This window comes from Lutjanus erythropterus, chromosome 18 (assembly GCF_056507025.1).
Source record: "Lutjanus erythropterus isolate fLutEry1 chromosome 18, fLutEry1.hap2, whole genome shotgun sequence".
Taxonomy (NCBI): Eukaryota; Metazoa; Chordata; class Actinopteri; order Lutjaniformes; family Lutjanidae; genus Lutjanus; species Lutjanus erythropterus.
In genome coordinates, this window is record NC_139334.1 from 18887635 (window position 1) to 18904842 (window position 17208).

Sequence of the window (17208 nt, forward strand, 5' to 3'; positions counted from 1 at the left end):
TAAAAGACACTCTGGAAGTTAATAAACTATCTGAAATAATTATCAGGCTTGGTTTACTTTATATCAACATATCTTTTTGTGTCATTCAATTTAGTGATCCTTTGAGTGTTTGAGTGAGAGCTAAAGTACATTTGTGCACTGTAGAAATAAAACATTTTTGTGTTTTTATCCAGTTTCCTGCTTAAATTATTTGCATAACTCTCATTTGTATTGCTTTTTATAGTTTCCTTTGTTGTTTTTTTATTATGCTTCTGCCCATTCGTGTTTCATATCAGATTGAATCTGTGTTTCTGTTTGTTTTTTTGATGAACAATTCAACGATAATATGGATAATTGGAAGCATACATACAGCAAATGCTCTCACATACCAGTACTGTCCATATTGCAGGCTGTTTGACCAGTATATCCATTTATATTACTGTCTGTGCTGGTGGCTACATATGCAACCTATAGTATCCATGTCATACCTCCACCTGTTTATTCTGCATATGTCTTAGACTACTGTTGGCATTACTTGTACTTATCTATGCACTTTGTGTGTTTACCTGCACTGCCTGCTGTAACTGCTGCACATGTACATGTTAGTGTTTGCATATGAATCTCTTACTGTTTATCCTGTATATTACTGCTATATATGTACATTCCACAACTTTTTCTCTGCTTAGATGCTAACCTGTGTTTTGTTGTCTCTCTGTGCAATGGCAATAAAGTTAAAGGACCAGTGTTTAGGATTTAGTGACATCTAGTGGTGAGTTTGCAGATTACAAACACTGTCCCCTTCTAGGCATGAAGGAGACGCTATGGTGGCCCTGAAGCTCGTGTTTCTGTGAAATGCAAAAGGCCGTGCCTAGAGCGAGCATTTGGTTTGTCCATTCTGAGCCTCTGTGTTATCAATGCGGCTCAACATGGCAGACTCTGCAGACGAGGACCCGTGCCCAGCAGGTCTTTATAAAGCTAATGAAAACAAAATTCTTATTTTAAGGTGATTAAATACTACTAAAACATACTCATATGTATTATATTCCATTTCTTACACATTCTGTCAGTATATCCCCCTATATCTTACACACCAGACCTGTGAATCTAATAAAATGAAAAAAATCTGATGCAGCAGCTAAAGAGTCAAAATTAGAGGTGGAAAAGAGTCTTTAAATAAAATACAAGTGAAATAAAAAGTTATCCACACTACACTATATCCACTTTCACTATACAGAAATATATGACCATGACAGAAGAAAATCTAAAAAATATTCAAATGTGAACAGATAATTGTAAATTGGAATCCAGTTTAATCTAAAAGCGCATTGTGTGGGGGTTATTTTATGACAGAATTAAACCAAACCAGGCAGAGATGTGACATTATTACAGTTCACTGGCACCACCTAGCTGTCTGTTTTCTTCAAGCCACATCCATAGTACTTGAGCACGTTTTTAGCAGGCAGGGCCCCAGTGGGAACTGAAACCCTGTCTTACATTATGAACCACACAAAAACTATATATAACAAGACCAGCAAGAAGGTTTTAACAGGGTCCAAGCAGGTAATGAAAGTCACAGAATTTGACACCTTGCAGAAGATCAGGCGCAGAAGACTTAAGGTTAAAATAACAAAAGATTGTTGACTCTAGGCCAAAGTGTTTTTGAGATAAAACTGCATCACCTCCAGGTGAGTGTTATTATATGTGCTGAAACAGTGTGTGTAATTCGCACCCCAGATATTTGAGAATCTGAACACTTCAATTTATGTTTAAATGGCATATGTTCACATGCGAGACCATCAGGCCAGCACAGTTATCTATGACAGCAACTGGGACTAATTAACTATTAATTCAGTTCTGCATACAATTTGTAAAGTACTGCATTGAAATCAATAACAGTAAACAATTTAACCATGATGAAGTATTTTGCTGGTGATCACAATGTCGCAGTGATACTGTAAAAGAGTGAGTTATTATAGGTCCTCTCATGCCAGCAAGTGACGCTGCTTGGACCTCTTATTCAATGGCAGCCATGCTCTGACAAGTGACAAAATCTAGTTTACAATATACCAGGCAGGCATTTAAAGACATATACTGTATGTCACATGACCAAATATTACAGGTTGAGCCGCAAGACATGTACCGAAGCACTACCTGCAAAATGTGTAAATGCTTCTTGGTAGGCTAATAAAGCTAATGATGTATTCTGTTTTAAAGAGGCACATCAAGAGCAAGGATTGAAGCCAAGCTTAGTCTACAAATTCTGTGGCATTAATAAGTAAATCAACTCTATAGTGCAGATGGTCCACTGCACTGTCCAATGGTAAACAACCACCTCTTTCAAATGCAGAGAATTTTGCTGCAGGGGAAAGTTTTTTTTTCTTTTTTTTGTTGCACCAACTCAGACAAAACATTTTACAGTCCACTCAAAGTGCTGCAGACAATGTGGCTCTGTGAAAACTAAACATTATCATTTTTTGGGAATCATAATGGGTCAAATGATTAAGTGCTTTAATGTCATAGAACCTGGGTATTTTATTTTGTATTTTAATCTGTGGGTGTAGACAATGGGCAAAATAATTTCCGTTAGTTGTCTAAAGCGAATTAATGAAAAATGTTTGATTCTTTAGTTTGCTCAATTTGATGCTGAGGCCAGTGTTGTAAATCAGAATCACAAATGTTTTGTGAAATTCTCTCTCAAAAAAAAAATCTATAGGCTATAATGTAAGATTATTGCAGCCTCCCTTCCTCCTTCACATTCCAAAAATGCCCCCAGAGATAACAAGACTTTTTTCACAGCAGCTGTTTTGACACAAGATGTTAAGGTAAACACCGGCGTTAAGAATAATAGTAAAGGTTCGTTCCAGTCAGGTCAGTCAGGATGCTGGAAAAACTCTGCTACACTAAATGGAACAGGACCGTAATGAGCATCATCGGCAACACATTTGTTTACCCTACTGTTTCGTATCACTAAGACTGCAGTGAAAAAGGTCTATTGTAAAGCAGCAAAATAAACATTTCAGTGCTTTACCTATTTTTTGAAGACACAAAATAATGTTGCAAGTGACAGCAAATCTGAGTACCAAACTATATTTATTGTATACAGTAGTAAAAGACCACAAATAATGTACAAATCAGTAGAGAAACAAATAACATGACAAGACCTGGGCCCCGTTCTTCGTACATTAAAGTTAATCTCGTATGTTAACCAGCTTTGTCCAACTAACTCAATTTTTAAAATGTACATGGAAAGCTGTCTTAATAACTGTGCTCTTATTGGTGAACCTAAAATAGCTACTTGTGATTTGCTTTTCTTGAAGAGTGATCACACAAAGATTTGACATGTCTCTGTACAACACAATTTTGCCAAATGCTTGTTGTGGGAAAGACGAGAATTGGTTAGTCCTCAGATAAAATCTCATTTTATATTCACAGAAGCCAGATTGGGCAGCAGTGAACATTTCAAACAGCAGGTGGTAGTATAGTGAAGCTTTTTTTAAAAAAAAAAACATTTATGTCAAATATTTATTGTGAAATAAAAACGTATTAATGTTGACTTATGTTTTTTATTAGAATCATACAAAAATACAGCTGAAAAACATGATGTAGACTACAATATGGCTGAGCAACGCTACATTAATGATAATGGGAACATCTTAAAAGATTAAGGGAGACTAGGAAGGCCAATTATGGCTGCAGCCCATATTGCATCATTTAAATACCTCATTATGCAAGAACTGAACCTGTATTGCAGTGTCTAAATAACAGTGGTTCATATCACGGCAAAAGAAATGCAAAGTCCATTAGTTTTTCCCCATTGATATTCTGTTGTACTTAATATGTATGACTTGAGACTGACTGATGCCTTTAGAGAAAGGTGTAGTGTTATCTGTAAATAAATTAAAATTGTTAAACCACTTAAGAGGTTGTCACAATCCACCTTTCTCTGAATAAGCTTGCACTTTTGGAGGTTTTGCCTGCATGGACTACTTTCTTCAACAGATACATTTTAATCCTGACTGATCTGAAAAACCCAGGCTCATGTCAGGTCCTCGACAATCGGATCAACAACTCAAGCTATCTGTGTACAAAGAACGGGGCCCTGTGGGTACAGAACACTTATCTCCCAAACTCCATTGGTTGGCCTCCCTGCCCTGCCGATATGCAACAAACTGCATGCATCCTTCTCTGAAACTGTAAATAATTGAAGACACTCATCACCGCTTAGGATTTTCACCATCTGCAACACTTCAGCCAGGTTTTTGAACAAATGGTCTCAAACTTTTGCCTTTTACACAAAAAGAAATGGCTCTGAATTTGACATAGCAGTGAAAAGTGTCTTCAAAACATGTCAACAAAAACATACTGACTTGGATTTCCTTGCTCAAACTGGAAGCTGCTCCTCTTCAAATCTAGAATCAGTTGTCCCGTCAGCCTACGTTTGCAGGGACAACACAGAGATGAGACAGCTGACCCCAAAAACAGCGACGAGGAACGACCTTCCAGTTACTCCCACCCACACAGCCCACCCTCTACTTTGACTCCCCCGAATGTAAATCCCACAAGCAGAGCCACTTGTAAGACATTGTAGGGACTGGCCACTGACTTCTTTATCGGAAAATAGGGAAAGAAAACAAAAAGTTATGTATTCCGTGTCAAGAGACCATCCTTACACACAAGACCCCAACCAACTCCAAACACAGCATGAGTTAAATTTCCCACCCCTTAAACAGGCATTTGTCTGGATGAGCGAATCATAGTCTGTGCTGGATACCCACAAAGAACCTTTCTCAATTAGTATAAGTCAAAGAGGAAGCAAATTACATTAATGAAATACAAACTCCCTTAAAATGTGACAGTTTTGACCTTGCAGTTCACTTTTAGAGTAAGCCAAGAACATCAATATGAAACAGAAGTCTGGTGTTTGGAGTATTGGTCCAAGCCCCACAACATTTATCTAACATCCACTCTGATACTTCTGTACAGAAAAAAATAATCAACAAGCCCCCCTGGATGTTAATTCTTAAAAGGAAAAAAAAAAAATCAAAAAATACAAAAAACATTGCAGAACTCTTTAGCAAAAGCACCTAAAATGCAGAGAATTAAAATACCTGTTTGACAGAAGAGCAGGAGTCACCGTTCAGACAAGAAACACACAAGAAAGCGAAGTGAAATGGAAGGCGGGTGTGTATTAAGTTCAGAAAAGTGCTTCCACTTCAAAACATTTTCATGCCCACTGACTGTGACCCCTGGACAAAAATCTTGCAGAGCCTCGCAATCGACCCCGATGGATGAAAACCGTGACAAACTACAGGATACTAAGCGTTCACTTGGAGAGTGAATGAGAAGCACTGACAAACCAGGAACAGCTGTGACATGCTGTTGGTCCAATCACAGCCTGCAGTGCCGGTAAGGAAATGACGTCCTGATTGGCCAGCAGAGAGACTGTTGACACGCACAAAAGTTCAGTCCTGGCTGAGACAGTACATAAAAAGCTGAGGAGCCCCCCTCCCACACACCTGACGAAAAACCATGACAGACAGCTTTAAACTGAAGAAATAATAATAATAATAATAATAATAATAATAATATTAATAATAATAATAATAATAATAATAATAGGCTGAGAAGAGCGATGGGGAGGGGAGGGACAGTGAAGGTGGCTGAGGGCGTGGTCTGAGGGTGGCCGTCAATGAGGTGGAGGGGGCTTAGCAGCGCCCACCTGTCTGCTGCTGGAAAACATCTATGGTGTCTTCATCTTCCATCTCCAGCTGAGAAGAGCAGAGCAAAAGAAGTCGCAGTTAGTGGAACTTAACAATAACTGAACATATAAAATGATTTAAGATTATACAGAATCACTGAATGCTTCAATTATGCAGTCAATGTTAAATAAACTGAATATTTCTCTTCTGCTTCTCTAACTCTCATCATATACAAAGATAATTTCAGTGAGGTTTAAAGAGAATATAATGGTGAACAGAGTGTATCTTACCTGTGCAGGTGTATCCGTCTCATTGATAGGCTGGCCATCAAACCTGAACCTGATCTGCCTTATTGCGAGGCCCTGCAGGAGCAACACAGCAGATACTGAGATGAATCCATGAATAAAGAACTTTTGGTGAAGAAATCACCAAGTGGAGTGTGCAACTGCTGATGGCGAGGCTGAATGAAGCATTACAGGAAATCCAAAATAATTATATGGTGTTGGTGAGGAGGAAGTTTAAAAGCAGTCATTTGGGGCTTTCAGCTCACCTGTCGTTCACAGTACGCCTTCATTAGTTTGCTGAGGGGTGTGTGTCTTTTGATTTTGAACTGGACCACCGACCCATCTTGCCCTGCAACCTTGAGGTTGATGTGATCGTTCTCAGTCTTTACTCCCTCCTGCAGAGGTAAACATTATCATGTAAATAAATAGGTTTAAAGTAACAGATATACCACAAACATTGCAAACAGGAGTACAGTTGCATAATATTGGACAAAAAAAATCATATTGCAATTATTTGGATAGATACTGCAATTTCATTCACAATTAGTGGAAGTGACCATTTTTACATCACAATTTAAAAAAAAATGAAAAACATGATGTGACATTTGTTGGGTCTGTACCAAACAAACATTTTTTCTAATATCTGGAGAACCAGATTTTTATTATAATGCTGTTGTGACACATTTTCCCGTCATCTTCTGCAATTTCTATATTATACTTAGCCATATTGTGATTTCAATAATGTTTCCATTAATTGTGCCACCCTAATCTTTATCAAACAAGCATGTTTCTTGACATCTGGAGAACAGGGTTTGTAGGCCAAGGCATCGCTGCAGCACTACTGTACTTCATTATATTCCCGTTATATCACATTTGTCATTTATCAAAATTGCAGCTATTGTGATTTTGATATTGCACTTGGTCATACAGTGGTTTCAACAATATTTTGATTAGTTAGTGTTGCCCTCATTTGTATCAAACATATTTTCTAACATTTGAAGTATAAGATTTGTAGGCCAGTGCATCTCTGCAGCTCAACTGTGCTTCATTTAAACGCTGTTTTATCACAGGTTTCCTTTGTCAAACACTTGCAGCTTCTGAGATATGGGTATTGCACGTTGTCATATTGCAATTTCAATAATATCTGGATTACCTGTGCGGGCCTACCGAGGAGCTTACACTGAAGAAACACTACAAAAAATGAGCTGTTAACAGAATCGTATGTTAGCCAATACATTGGCTAAGAGCCACACGTATCATGCAACTTTAAAAAGAAACAGCACGAGGACGACGAAGTGTGATGAAAGAGTAGGAGAACAAGATTTTAGAAATATATTAACCAAAACAAACGTGTATTAGCCGGAATAATTCCGGCAGGTTAGCCGCGTAGTCACAGATGCTAACGTTAGCACGGTTAGCTCCAGGCTAGCTGGTCGGCACGCCAACCTCTGTAAGACCTATGCTGAGTGTAGCTGCCGGCTAACGGTGCTAACAGTTTTTTGCTGCAGTGTGTCCAAACAAACGCCGATACATTAAAAACAACACGAATAACACGGCTGCATTATTTTTTATACGAGTGCGTCACTTCCATTAGCGCCCTTTTGTTGCTGCTGCAGTTGCGGCATTTGCAGCGTTGCGGACATAACGTGGTCCCGTTTCGACAAAGAAAAAAAATCCGCAAATGACAATCATGGTGTAATTGACATTTCTACTCACAAATCTTCACGTCCCTCGGTAGTACGTCAGAACCACTCACATATCCATCCACAGAGTGCTGTTTAAGTGCATGTAAGCGTTAATATGAATGTGCGGGTACTCATTCATTTGCGAAACAAACACTGCGCCGATTCAGAGAAACGTGCAAACCAGGCCATTTTAGACTGCACATCTGAGGAACGGTTTGGCGGGAGCTCGACTGAGCCATCACTAAATTTACAGCTCTTAAAGCCTTGATATCTTACCTTTGGCTTTTCCTCTGACATCCTGGCTGTATTTAGTGTGCGGGTTTGCAGAAGAACCGATTAATTGCGCTTTATTTGTCTTTCTGCCGCCTTCTGTCCTCTCTTCTCCTCCGCTCACGGGTGCGCGCTTTGGACCGCTGTTATAAATAAACGATTGGTTATGACAGGACCATGTGACTACTAAACCGCGGGAGCGCGGACACGGGAGCGCGCACCTATGCAAAATACTCGAGCACGTGAACTGAAGAGATACTGTAAAATCAAAACCCAGTGTTGGGGGTAGAAAACTATATGTAAATAAACTAATTTGACTACATTTTTAGTAAAATTATTTACACAGTGATTGAAATAGCAAAATTACTTTTATGCAATTTGTGTTGTTTACTACTTGAACAATTTTGATCCTGTAAAGAAAAGGAATGTTTTTTTTTAATTTTCATTTTACCATTCTTTTTAAGCTGGATAGACAGCTCACCTGTGAGAAATATTTGACTATAGTTTTTAAAGGACCAGTATGTGGGATTTAGTGGCATCTACCAGTGAGTTTGCAGATTGCAAACATCTCATGTCACCCTCCACTTCTAACGGTGGCCACAAAAGTCACATAAAACATGAAAGGCTGCATCTAGATCCACTGTTTGGTTTGTCTGTTGTGGGCTACTGTAGAGACATAAAATCTGGCCTATTAGAGTATTTGTGTTTAACAAATTTAATTAGTATACTTATCTTTATATCACTACTATAATTAAATCACATTATCAACCATTATCTTTTCTTGTTTTGGCTTTCTCTCTGTTACACATGCACATTAACCACATTAACCTCTCTAGCATCACTAAATAAGGATCACTGCATCTCAAACATGCACTATCCACATATAATCGATCATTTAGTCTAAATCAATTTCTACAGCTAGACTTTAACAGACCAAGATTCTTAAAAAGTCACGTGTCGTTGTCTTCATTATGGTAGTTCTACAATTGTTCCGTCAGCTTAAATGTTGTTTAGTTTCTCATAAGTAAGTCACCAAATTTCCAGTCATACCACCACTTCATTTCCTTTGATATTAATCTCTTTACAAAAATACAAATTAATTCTGCAAAGTCAAATGTTTTCTTTAAATTCAGTAAGTCATTGCTATTTATCTTCAATATCAGATTTAAGTTACTCTTTAATAGAAATCTTAATCACAGAGTTTCTGAGATCAGACATTCCACATACTGTATAGTACCTACAGTGGACAGAAAATGTTCTTTACCTCACACAGCAGATGTCAGCATTCAGCCTCTAACAACCTTTGGTAAGGCTTTTTGAGCATTTAAACTGTAGTTGCTGCACTTTTTAATACCCCAGGTACGCAATATAAGGCAAAAGTTTTAATGAAAGCACAATACAGGCAAAAACAAACAACAGAAGTCTTGTGACACTGAGGGAATTATCTATCCAAGCTTTTATTAGGCTTTTGCGTCTTTACAGGATATACAGGCAAATGCAGACTCAGGCAGACTTAAATCTGACAATCTGACAATCAACACATTCAACTTAAGTTAATGATTTACTTTAGAAATCCAGAGTGCAAGGCTGAAAATTTTATTTGGACTTCACAGAATGAACATACTTTCCAAACCTAATAACCGACAATAACACAATAAAAAAGTCCTACAACAAGTACATTTCAGAATAGGAATGAGTCAGTTTGAAACAAGAGAAGAAATCACAATGTACAAAAATAGTATAGAATTTCTATGTATATCTCTAAATCTCAGATGAAATCTGAAAATTTGCAGATGCAACAGATTTCTGAAGCGAACAGAGAGAATTGTTCAGTAACCAAACTGGATTCTTTCTGTTCTGTACAATTAAACTTAAGACCTGAACTTATAAATAGTATAAGTACACTGATGCTATAGGAGCCACATATAGACTACTACATGCGTCTATTCTAGCTTTTTGTTACAGCCTCTTGGGTCATCACATTGAACATAACATACCTATTCATTGGCTGGATGAAGCCAGAGACTGCCTGTACAAAACTGCTGTCACTTTAGTCATAGTTTACATTAATTCTCAGGTCATGTCTGCTTTCACAACCACAGGAGAATTTGTTGATGCCTGTCCGAGTTCAGAGGAAAATATCGGGGTCAGGGTGTGAATCTCAGTTCACAGATCCTCTCATGCAAATCTGGAGTATGGATTTTGCCCACTTAGACCTGCAGAAACATAAAACAATCAGTAAAGTCAAAGCATTGATTGATCAAAAGAACAGATTTTGTTTGTTTGTTTGCATATTTGTTGTCTTGTCGAGAGTTAGATGAGAGAACCGATGCCACTTTCATGTCTGTCAGTTAAATATGATGTCACCACCAGCAGGAAATTAGTTTAGCGAGCCTGCTAGCCTGTCTTCACCTACCAGCACATCTGAAGTTCACTAAATAAAGGTCCAACATGTAAGAATCTGGAGTAATGTACATGCAATAATAACTCTGTATTCCCAAAGTGCCGTCTCCTTTGCTCCCCTATAGGCGCCAAGGTCCATAGAAAACCTTAAGCACACGTTTGACAGTCACTGTGAGCTGAGACTCAAGGAAGTTAACCACTCCTGTCCAAGAAAGAGTCTATCACATACGCAACTCCCAAATGCACCGCATTATGTTTTCACACCTAGTTTTTTGTACGGATTAAACAAACAAGATATAATATCTTAATTCATGAGCTTTAGTGGTGCTGGTATGTGGACTTTGTTACCTTCAGGCAGAGGCAGGGTAGCTGTTTCCTCCTGCTCCTAGTCTTTATGCTAAGCTAAAATGGCATTTGATTCATATTTAGTGTACAACCATGAGGGAAGTATAAATTTTCTCATCTAACTCTCAGCAAGAAAGCAAATAAACATATTTTCCAAGACTGTCAATTACAGTATTTCTTTAAAAATGAAAACACAAAAAGATAGATTAATATTATTTTGCCAATTTAATTACTTCTCCCATCAAAAGTCCAAACATTTTTCTTTCAAAAGGAACAGAAAGACATACTTACTGTATGAAAAAGACAGAGAGGAATGATAATAAAGCGTGTCAGAAGAGAGAGCTTACCATATTTCTTCCTGATTTCGTCATGTCTCTGTTTCATCTCGGCCTTCCTGTAAGGACAAAACATTTTCTTCTGAGTCACACGTCACAATGATAATATTTTTCACTCTGTCAGACATTCCCAACAGTCACATGACCACAAACCAGTTTGGGCCGCTAACTGTTTGACGTGTGCATTTTTTTCCCTTCATCAGTCTTGCTTTTGTACTGTGAAGAAAACTGATATGGAACATGACCAACAATGAAACAGGGGCAGCTGGTGCGTTGGGTGTCCTGTAGGTAGGAGACCATGTGACAAACCTACACACTGAGAATATTAAGAGACGACCTGAAATAGGTAATACAAGGGAAATTTTACAATGTATCCTAAGATGTGCATAAACCCAGATTTTTAGTTATTCAGCTATTATATTAAAGTGTCTGTACTGTATATCTCATCTATTGTATTTGTGCATTTGTATCGAAAGGGCTATTATAAACAAATAATAAAGTCACTGCTGAATCAGGAGGTAATCTACACTCTACCTGAACTGACAAAAAGCACCGCTGTGACTGAGCAAGCTAATCAGTCACTGTCGGACAAGGACTCACAGTCCACCTTTAGTGAGACAGTCATCACGGATTACAGCTGACAGGCCACAGTAACAGTCTGCAGCACCATGAGGAAACATTACACACAGTTTAAAACGGCTGTCTACACCGGAACATTAATATGGGATGCTTCAGGGCAAAACAGCATTGATGAGGAAGCGCGAGTTCTGTCTCCATAAGGGAGAAAGCTCTGTGCAGAAGAACTGTTCATGTGTTGTGTAGCCCTAGAACCTCAGTTATAAAGATTTTCTTAGATTTATATTTGAACTTATAATGACGAACTGATCACTTCTGATGGTGTGTTAATGCTCAAGTCATAAAAGATGCAGAGCATTAAAAATCTTGCATATGCAGGTTCTAAGACGCTCATTTGTGACTTAAGCACCTGTGATCTATAAATCTTAAATTAACTTGAAACACCTGCCGTACAATCAGTGATTTCCCCTTGTATAATGCAGCAGAAATGGGGGTTTAATGAGGAAAAGCCATGGACCAAAAGAGAAAAACAAATCTTTTGGAAGTCGAGATCATGGCGATGGTAGGAGAGATTGAAGCCAGGCAAAATGTTGTGTTCTGTGGACTAAATATTTGGTTGACAAATAAAGCCAAACCTGTTGCTTAGGAATGATCAGTTAAAGGTGTGAGGAATTAATTGCCACATAATCCCATCACACAGTTTATAAAGCAAATACAAATTTCACCACAGGCTTAAGTGCATATTTGTCTCAAACTGCAATAACCCCACATGACCAGCAGGAACATCACTACTGTCAAGTCACAGTCAAGTCTAGACTTCGTTTAGAGATAATATCATTTCCACATCACAGTAAAACTTATCAGGGCTGGTTCTTGCCATATTCAGACTATGCCCCACAAAACAGTGTAATGCAGTGATGATCCGAGTTACGCAACAGATCTGTCATTCAGTATCCTCACTGCTATTCAAAGTAAGACTGTCACTGTCTGGAGATCAGGGGGACACTATTTAGTCACATGTAATGTCACTTCATCACTTACATGATTGATTTGCTATTTATGCTTTACGTATGCTATTGTTATATTGTAAAACTTGTGAATAAAAATAAAGATTTTTCTGGTGGTGGAGGACTGAGGGGTCAGATTGCGTTCAGTGCACTGCTGCACTGTTGGCCAGTTTAGATGTGACCAGATAATCAGTCTGAATTGTTATTTTGTTTCACTTTGTTATTCAATATCTGAATTGCAGGGAAAATGGAGACACTGGCAGTGATTCTGAGGTTCTGCAACAAAGTTAGTCCAGATTAAGACTCAAATCCACCTTGTGCATCTGAAGCTGCTTGTGGAAATGGATACTGTCTGTTGAAACATTTTTTTTTGCACAGGAGGGCTATTGGTAAGTTATAGATAATACTGTAGATGAATCTTATACATTCACAAAAGAACAAACCAGATCAGGTTTGAAATTTATCACACACATCAATAAACATTATTCTCACCTTTCTTCCTGCTTGGTTTTCATCTTGTTGGCCTGTCTCTGCATCTTGGCTTCGAACCTCTTGGATCTGACACACAAACACGGGACCAAGGTTAGGTTGTGGTTACAAAGGTCATGGGAAAGTACACAGTGTGAGTGTGCTTCTCTCTCTCTCTCTGTGTGTGTGTGTGTGTGTGTGTGTGTGTTTCGGGTGCAGACACCTTAAGGTAACCACACCAAAGCAGGCAGAAATGTACAGTATGTGTAAAGTATGTTATCTTGATATGATTAGACTGAACTTTCCCCACGGTAGCACAGTCCCCACCTATATGTACATGTGTATATATATGATCTCTAAATGACTAATAGGTACAAAAAGTTTTGGAATTGGTACCGCAAGTCTCTATGTGCCCATTTAAGAACTGGTACCCTTCCAATGGCAAATGACATAGGCAGATATAAAGGTATCTCTGAAGAACAATTTTATGTGTTCTTTGAGATCTCGGTGTTGTTGAGGATGAATTTAATTTTCCATTTCACTTCTGTGTACACAGTCACTTGTCTAGGTCGAGAAAAGGTGACTGATATCACACACCTAATTTGACCGAGTGTACAACAGTTATATATTTTCAAATTCAACCAGTACCTCCACAAAATATGAAAGGTACATATTCATGTTTATTTTAGGCTATGAAAAATACAGGAAACACATGTTTATGATTTAAAACAAACAGATAACATGCAGGACATCGTTTTGACATGCAGCAAAAATACAACTCTGTTCTATATTTGCTGCATGCTGCAAGCCTGCTGCAGCCGCAACATGCTGCTTTCACACCTGGTGTAAATTCACGTAATCTGCTACCTTTCTAATTAATGTATTTTGGCTGCTGTAGATGCTGCTCAGCATACATACAGCATACATGCTGTATGTGGTATAAAATGGCAGTAAAGATAATGTTGCAGCCATTGCAGCTGCCTGAGGCAATCTACGGACCAGTTCCAAAACTATCTGTACCTAGTGGCCATTTAGATGTCAAAATATGTAAAAAAAAATAGAGCTCAGGTTTAAAAATATTTGAATTATCCTTTAAACCATCTGTGACACAATAAACATGTACCTGAACCCTTTCTAACCTAACATATAACCACAGAGGCATTTTTTATTTATACCTAAACATAACTCTCTCTAACATAAAGCCTAAATGTGACTTTTTCTGTACAAAAGTTAACTTGGAAGAACCTGAACCCAGGATCACTGACAAGCCACAGATCTTATCATCAAACAAACTTCTTTCCGACCACAAACCACCCTGCAGGCACCACCGTCCACACTTTACTGACTGAAGTAGGTGTGCGCTCCCTCTGCTGATTAGGTGGTTTTCTTAATATTTGTTCTCATAATTTCTTCCTGTCAGGAGACAACTTCACAAACCACTAACAGCACCCTGCTGTATGCACGTGTAATGTCCTGCACCGGCATATCTCAGAGGGTAAGATGGAAACGGAAATGACAGGGGTGGAGTGACGGGATCAACGTGCAAAAACCAGGAAGCACAAAACCTGAACTTCTCCTAAGTAGTTAAAACATTTTGTGTAAAGACATTTCTGCTTCTTAAATTAAATACTCTTAAATTCACATTCAAATACACTTTCAAGAAAAGTCTGCTTTAAAACAGTTTTTGTTATGACATTGTTAGTGTAAGTGTGTGTACTTTTATTTAGTTTGTGCATCAGGTCTCATCATTAGAGGCTATAAAATAGCGGACAGATACATTATGGTAAATATTCATTTAGCAACAAGACATCTTAAGTAATGTCTGTGCTTTTTCCTATACTTAATCAGTACTCAGAAACAACAGCACTGGTTGTGGTTTCTATCTGAGAAAGAGGAGATGAATCTTAAGATAACAGCTAATTGTACCATTGTTTGACAGAGTCTGATTTTCACACATATAAACCAAAAGTGAAGCCTCAGCATCGTCATGAGGAAGTTACTAGAGTGATAGGGTCAATGCACACTTACCCAAAGTTCTCACACTTGCAGCAGCAGAACAGGCAGACCAGGAAGGCGATGATGATAACTCCACCAATCACAGCCAAGGTGATTATCAATATCTGGAAGTTCACTGCAGACACACACAGAGAGAAACACAACAGGGAAGTTATGCAGGAATCCACAGTCAGATCCATGTTCAAGATAGAAGAAAAAAAAATTGCTTACATGTATTAATGATCTTCGAAAGTTTGCACATTTTTTATTGCCTTGGTCGTCCTTTCATAACTCATGATTGAACAAAGTATGAAAGTCTAAGTCCTCTCATAAAAAGACAGCAACATCGGCTGCAGTTTACATATATACATTTCAGTTCCCCTCACTTTTTAAAATGGTTTATGTTATCATTCTCCTCTAATCTTCAATTTATAATACATAATTATCATCATATTTCTGTATTTGTTAAATCTTGTGGCTTTGTACTGTATTACTGTTGTTGAGGAACCTTTTGAAAATAAGATGGTACATCTCAGGGGGGTGTTCCTAATAAAACAATTTAATGAAATTAAACAAAGTAAGCTTTCCGTGTGTGTTTGCTCTCTTACTCCAGCAGAGCCCCCAGCGTGCATCATTCAGTGGGCAGAGTGCATGCGGTGGCAGGATGGTCTTCACTGGATATGTGACACACGACTTTGTTGTGATGCACCACAAGCACTGTGAGAACAGCAGAACACATGGCGACCTCTTTATTATGTGAACAAACAATGAACACTGAGAAATTCAGGACACAGTGTCGAATACACACACAAAAAGCAGAAAATGCAGGAGAAGGAGGAGGAGGAGGAGGGTGGGGATGAAACAGATCAGTTACTCCTCAAACCAGTCTAACAGGTGCGTGGGGTGAAGGAGGAGCATCTGCTGGCTGTGGTTCCTCCACCTAGGACACTTCTTTTTCCATCATGCATACACACACACACACACACACACTACCAGTAAATCCAGAATGATATAATGAAATAAAATGTTCTCTCAGGACTTACCGTCACATTTTTCAGACATTCCTCACAGTTTGTCCCATTCTTCGACTCACAAGCTGCAGGGGAAAAGTCAGTTTAGTTCAGTTTAAATACCCAAAATAAAATCCATATATTTCCAAGCACAAGTGACTGTAATATTGGAGAGATTAGCTGGAAACAGTATGAGCTGCAGATTAAATGAGGCCTGTAGGTTTGTTCTCACTGTGGTGGTTTTTGTAACTAGTGCTAATCCTCCTGGGACATTTTCCATGGAGACCCAGCAGCACAGTAAACACACAGAAAGCACACCAGTCATATTATTATCTGCAGACTACACAGGACAGCAGCTGGGCTTGTGAATCTGTAAAGTCGAGGTGTAAACAAAAGAGGTCTCATTCTTTGTTTGTAGCTACTCTGAAACAATTCAGGACGGGGTGGAGGGGGGTGAGAGCTGAAAAGAGACTCATTGTTGCTGCTGAGAGGAAAGATATGAAACCAACAGAGGTGCAATCATATCAAAAATCACTGTTTATTTTGCTTTCATGTGAAGTCTTAAGATTTTCTGAATCATTTTATGATAAATAATGTTAAATCAGACAATACAAACATTAGAAGTTCAATTCGAGGACAACAAAACTCAAAGTAAGGTTTTAGTTTGCTAAGTGACCTGCTTTATTGCCCTTTTTGTAAAAGTAGAACTGAAGAGAACTAAAACAAAACTGAGACTTTTATTTTGAAAAGTCTCATTGGACCAGGTGAGAATTTTGAATCTTTTACAGTTTATCTAAAAAAAGAAAACGCAGCTAAAAGTAATTAGACGAAAGGGAGAAGTTCTTGTTCAGCAGCCATTAATTCCTCAGTAACCAAAGAGCTCCACTCATACCTTGGCCAGGTGAGGACGACTGGGCCAAAACTGTCGCCAAACCGAAGACAAGCAGCAGAGCAGGGAGAAAAATCCGTGAATCCATCATCCAAACTACTCCGACGCAGACCGTTCCAGTTATTCCACTTATTTCTCAGATTCTTCGTCTAAAATTGTGACGGCACAAGGAGGAAATGTCTCGGTTGCTCCGGTCGACAGCTGAAACTCGATGAGTGAAGTTGGTGAGAAGGAACCAAACGCTGCTTCATTCTGACGCACGC

General features: G+C 38.5%; 2 protein-coding genes across 2 annotated transcripts; both read right to left on the minus strand.

Annotated features, from left to right (window-relative positions):
* Positions 1–3050: 3050 nt before the first annotated feature.
* sumo3a (small ubiquitin like modifier 3a) lies at positions 3051–8065 on the minus strand. The gene is made up of 4 exons (XM_084742631.1): positions 7924–8065; positions 6229–6357; positions 5969–6040; positions 3051–5747 (listed from the first exon to the last, which is right to left on the minus strand). The coding sequence occupies exons 1-4, from the start codon at positions 7942–7944 to the stop codon at positions 5685–5687; spliced, it is 285 nt and encodes a 94-aa protein (XP_084598757.1). The 5' UTR covers positions 7945–8065; the 3' UTR covers positions 3051–5684.
* Positions 8066–9358: 1293 nt separating this feature from the next.
* On the minus strand, positions 9359–17201 carry pttg1ipa (PTTG1 interacting protein a). The gene is made up of 7 exons (XM_084743029.1): positions 16949–17201; positions 16090–16142; positions 15655–15763; positions 15080–15182; positions 13076–13141; positions 11013–11059; positions 9359–10133 (listed from the first exon to the last, which is right to left on the minus strand). Exons 1-7 carry the CDS (start codon positions 17034–17036, stop codon positions 10096–10098), a joined length of 504 nt encoding a protein of 167 aa, XP_084599155.1. The 5' UTR covers positions 17037–17201; the 3' UTR covers positions 9359–10095.
* Between the last annotated feature and the right edge of the window lie 7 nt (positions 17202–17208).

What these genes read in the sequence shown, in the direction of transcription:
- pttg1ipa (XM_084743029.1), bottom strand. Translation starts at nt 17,036, where the DNA reads ATGATGGATTCACGGATTTTTCTCCCTGCTCTGCTGCTTGTCTTCGGT. An exon ending in AATGTCTGAAAAATGTGACG is followed by an intron (nt 15,764 to 16,089) that starts GTAAGTCCTGAG and finishes CTGTTCTCACAG; the next exon opens with TGCTTGTGGTGCATCACAAC. An exon ending in TGCAAGTGTGAGAACTTTGG is followed by an intron (nt 13,142 to 15,079) that starts GTAAGTGTGCAT and finishes TTTGTGTGTCAG; the next exon opens with ATCCAAGAGGTTCGAAGCCA.
- sumo3a (XM_084742631.1), bottom strand. Translation starts at nt 7,944, where the DNA reads ATGTCAGAGGAAAAGCCAAAG. An exon ending in TGTCAGAGGAAAAGCCAAAG is followed by an intron (nt 6,358 to 7,923) that starts GTAAGATATCAA and finishes TTACCTCTGCAG; the next exon opens with GAGGGAGTAAAGACTGAGAA. An exon ending in AGGCGTACTGTGAACGACAG is followed by an intron (nt 6,041 to 6,228) that starts GTGAGCTGAAAG and finishes TTGCTCCTGCAG; the next exon opens with GGCCTCGCAATAAGGCAGAT.